Raw genomic sequence first — 5,000 nt, forward strand, 5'->3', positions numbered from 1 at the left:
TTCAGCTTGCTTAACCCTTTAGCTGTTTAGGTCCATGCAATTACCATTGCAACATACCAAAAATGTTTGCCAATTTAAAAAAAGAAGATATCAAACAAAGTAATTTTCAGTACAAAAACTGATATAAATATATAGGAAAGTGGGATAAGACAGGCTTTATAACTTCAGGTACTTCATATCACTAGGCCCATTGCTAAAGTAAAATGGGTTATCCCTATATGTTAGATAGTAAAAAACAAAAAGTTGATTATTCACATTTCCTTCAATATGTTGTTGTTTTTTATAGATAAATGAATCTTTTCATGTCCAACATTATGCTCATACAATAACTGGATTTCTGATCAACTTGTAACAACAGATGGACCTGACTTTCACAGGGTACAGAACTAACATACAGAAATGTACTAATCTACAGAATATATAAGAAAAAAAGGTGAAAAAGCATAAAAAGGTAATTTCTTTATCAAATAAATATATAATAAAGTAATTGAGAAAAGTTAGAGCAAGAGAATAATGGCAACATAAATCTGAAAGAAAGAAACTCAAAACTAAATGTTAAAGCACATGACTACTCACAATTAAAAGGATTTAAGCAAAGGTACAACAAGAATCTATGAGGCATGACCTTACTCTTCCAGCCACCTTCAACCAATAAGAGCTAATTGGCTAAAAAGCAGAAACTACCTGCATTCTTTACTGAACATTATATGCAAAGAATCTTTTGGTCTTTAGTAGAATTCATAAAAAGAAAAGAAATTTAGAAGGTTGATTCTTTCATACTGTTACTATATCAAGCAAAGAATACCACTTGTTACTTTGACCTTTCGAAAACACAAGAAAAATATTCCAACAATCAAGAAGCACCACACTTTCTGATGAAACTTAAATCCTATAAATTACATAACTACCTCTGCTTTATGTATGTAGAATACATGGAATGTTAATAACAGACAAAAGCTTACCTTACCATCTCTGAATGCTATAGAAAATAGGTCAAGCTCCTCACAAGACAATAAATAAAAAGCAACAAAACTTGGACACAAAATGAAGTAGGCATCAGTACCACACCTTATAATTCACATTCAGAAATTTTCAAGTTACAGATCAATAGTTAAAACAATAAAAATATAAATAATTCACAACCACATAGCTCACAGACATAATGTCTATAACAATTCAGTACCCAGAGAAAGGGAATGTAATTACTGCAGGTATATTTTAATGGAATGTCTTTGATGTATGCTACTGTTTATGTTTAAACCACATATTGGTTAAATGAAGCTGCAGCAAGATTGTTCTTCTACTTAAAGTAATAGTAGAGTGTATCTTCTGCATTTTAGCTCCTAATATATTTGTACATAAATTTGTTTGCAACTGTTGCATGGAGCTGCTAATTTCTAAAATAAATTTTCTTTGGTAAGTACTGTGAGATCAATTTGTAGGAAGCATCTTAATTTCTTTGGTGTCTGGGATCACTACAAATAAAAAAAAGAAATAAAAAACTACAGACCTTGACAAACATTTCCAGTGGCATGATTCATTACACTCCCCATCCAAGGTCATTATGAGATTCATTACAGTGACTTTTTACTAATCATCTACACAATCATCAACTACTCTAACACCAATGGTGGTGATGACCCTTTCACTGATATTCATATGCCTTTGCAGGTAAATGCTTAATCATATGCATTAAATCTTAGACATCTGGATTCTGAATGCCATCTATACCAATAGCTTTGGTTAGTTGTTTGTCATTATTAATAAAATAACTGAGTGACACAGATTGCTCCAGAAACTGTTGAAGGGATAAGCTGGTAGTTATATGAAATAGACCTCATTCTTTCCTAAAGCATTCTCTTTTCTTAGAAAATAATATCACCATTTCTCTGAATGAAATCTGCAGTCACACAACTACATGGCACTAGTGTAGTGCTGTGACACAGGGGGGCACTGAGGGGTATTAAGAGTCTGGCGGCTTTCTGCACCTTCAGGAGGATCTCGTGTGTCATGTGCTCGAGTCCCCGGGTCATGCGGACGCCCACCAGACTCTAGCACACGGTTAGTAGCTTCCTGGACACGGCCAGGCTCATGTATTCGCGTGCGTTTGCTATCAATAATGCGAACACTGTCAGTTGGGTGAATAAGCTCATTGCTGTAATACCAACGAACATACTTGCGGTAATCTTCTTGTCGACGGCGGTCAACGTAACTGAAAATGCATGATGCCGGGACCCAGATGATGACGGAGATGATGATGACTGTCCCTACAATGTTGTCCCGCAAGAACATCAGTACAGTGTTAATGTTAATATCTTCTATGATGTCCCAGAAACGTTCTACAACATCTTGCACTGTCTTTTCACATTTTCCCTGTAAATATGAAGTGCTATTAACAAAATACAATATTTTTCTTTACGATGCTTTAATAATCAACAGTTGAAATTTGTCAAATTTTCCTATTCACAATCTTTTAAAAATAAATCTGTGGAAAGTACTGTAAATCCTTCTAGAATGCAACATGCTAAAACAAAACACAAAATGAAGTTGTAAAACCATAATGAAATATCAAACTTTATAGGATATAGGATCATGAACTGACAGCTAAGTCACCTACAGTCAAACCAATTCGTTTCCTTAGTATAAAGAAATCAAATACATACTGAAAAATTTACATTTTATACGACAAATACTGCTGTCAGCGCTCATTCCATCTTACCTTATTGCAGAATCCATGAATACAGGGAGTGCCATCAGGAAGGATGTCCAAGGGTGTGACGGGGAAGCAGGTGTCGTTCAGCGTCTTGCGACAACACCTCTTACATGCGTCATCAACTGAGGATAAAAGAATTTGGTGTATTATTATCAAGCATGCTTTTAGAACTTTTGCTCTGCTATCCTAAAGAGATGTTTGTCTCAAATACTAATTTCACTTTTTTTTTTCTAAATAGCCTTCGTGACATGATTTTTTAAAACAGATTTTCTATCACACTGAACTGTTTCAAGGAGCTAGGTTGTTTACTGATCATTCACTAAAGACAACAGAAATTCTAATTCTTTACTTAATTAATTATTAATCCATACTTTTAAATCACTTAACTTAAAATCTGATTTGTACCCATATTTCTAACTAATTGTTAAAAGTGCATTTTCAATTAATTATCAAGCAAAAATTTCCGGTTCAGCCTAAAATCATCTACATTAATTTAACAATGCTAACACTATTGACTTACTGGTATCACACATGCAGCTCTGCATTTCCTGTGTCTCACAGTAGGGAAGACAGGACCCCTGGTGGCATTGGCCCTTCTCAATGCAGGGAGTGCCATCTTCCATAGGTTTGGCCTTGGGACAAACTGCTGTAGTGCCCAGACACCTGGACTCATTCTCGCATGTGGCTGGCTGTTGCTCCCTACACTTGACACCCTGGTTCATATACTGGCAGCCCTGGCAACAGGGAGAGTTCCGGTCACTGCAAGTTTTTCTCTCTCGCAATTTGCAATGCTTGTCACAGCAAGCATCCAAGTCATCCTGGCCGACCAGCCCTGCATCACATTCTTCCTGGCCTTCTACACGCTGGTTGCCACAGTAACTCTCCTCAGGCTCAGTGAAGCAGCGAGAAGACTTGGCAACTAGGACAGCACGAATTGCTCTGAGACTGCATGGAGAGAACCTCTGCATGCAAGAGAAATAAGTTCTAATTAGTTTTCCTTTCTTAATAAAATTTAGTAAAAGTAGCTAAACAATCCTAACATTCCTAATCATCTTAAATCAGTACTAAGTCTCCACTGATATTTCAGCAACCTTGATTTTGTTCTTCAGTTGTGTCCAAATTCAATCACAATGGCCCTTTCAGTTGTTTATCATATTTGAAATTTAAAGAGCAAACACAAATCTGAATAAATTTAAGGGAAAATTTGTCACACACATTACAAAACACTTTATTCATTTTATAATTCCATACAAGTTCAAGCAAATAAAACCCTTTTAAATTTATGAATCTTACAAATTAGTACTCCTATCACTCTACCTTGTTGTTGATGTCATAGCCAGACACAGAATATGTGTACATGAGATATGATCCTCCTTGACTGGCACTGGGGCTGCACTCTGGTCGGTCTGGGTCGTGCTCTGAGCCCCAGTTGTGTCCAAACTCGTGTGCTGTGACAAGATCTGCCTCACGGGTGATCACCCTCTGCCCGTAGTGATTCCTGGATGAACTCAGGCCGGAGTTTAGGTAGAGAGTGTGTCCGTTCTTAAAGTACTCTGCAAGATGGAGTAAAGAGAAAGAAAAAATAAAATCAGTCTCCATGATTTACTCCTCCCCAAATATATCAGTAACTTTTTAAATATAAACATGACCCAACAGAAAAGAACCTGATACCCTCAGTTTACGCTGCTGCAATGTGCCTTACAACGGGCTGATTACATTCAGCTGATGATACATACTCTAACACAAAGACTTGAATACAACATACAGGATGATACATAATCTAATACAAAGACTTGAATACAACATACAAAGTATACATACAACAAATAAAACATGCCTGATATCTGAAAAAGGATAGAAATAATATATACCACTGACATTCTGGGATCACCTTCAATAAAAAAAAATAGCATTTCGTTAGTAAAACCATGTCAATGGGTCCTTATCAATATACTTTTACATTTCATATTCTATTTATGTACACAATTACCCTTATCTTTTACCTTCACAGACTCTTAAAATAGCGGTCTGTGAAGGGCCCTTACCTCAGCATTTGCTTCCCCGACGCCATACACCTGTGATACAATATATGAACTGTGACTAGATTCCTCTCATCAAATCCTACTGGTAACTTTGATTTCCTCTGCTGGTGGTGCAGTCATCATGCTGAGAAATGATTGGTATGACATGACTAAAAATCTTTTTTATTTTATTTTTTTTATTTTTATTTATTTATTTTTTTTTTATTTTATTTATTTATTTATTTATTTTTTTTTTACAGGGAAGT

The 5,000-nt window shown here is 35.7% G+C and overlaps 1 protein-coding gene across 2 annotated transcripts in view; it reads right to left on the bottom strand.

Moving 5' to 3' along the window:
* The window catches only part of LOC113801174 (ADAM 17-like protease), a 20,205-nt gene that overhangs the window by 1,407 nt on the left and 13,798 nt on the right, over positions 1-5,000 (bottom strand). The window contains exons 9-12 of one of the 2 annotated variants that reach the window (XM_070141716.1): positions 4,031-4,266; positions 3,234-3,675; positions 2,720-2,835; positions 2,177-2,373 (exon numbers count right to left, since the gene is read on the bottom strand). In XM_070141716.1, coding sequence (XP_069997817.1) covers positions 2,177-2,373; positions 2,720-2,835; positions 3,234-3,675; positions 4,031-4,266 — 991 coding nt within the window. Of the gene's footprint in view, positions 1-1,772; positions 2,374-2,719; positions 2,836-3,233; positions 3,676-4,030; positions 4,267-5,000 lie in introns of those variants that run through there. The other variant, XM_070141715.1, reaches the window with a different exon arrangement.

This window comes from Penaeus vannamei, chromosome 28 (genome assembly GCF_042767895.1).
Source record: "Penaeus vannamei isolate JL-2024 chromosome 28, ASM4276789v1, whole genome shotgun sequence".
In the NCBI taxonomy this organism is placed as follows: Eukaryota; Metazoa; Arthropoda; class Malacostraca; order Decapoda; family Penaeidae; genus Penaeus; species Penaeus vannamei.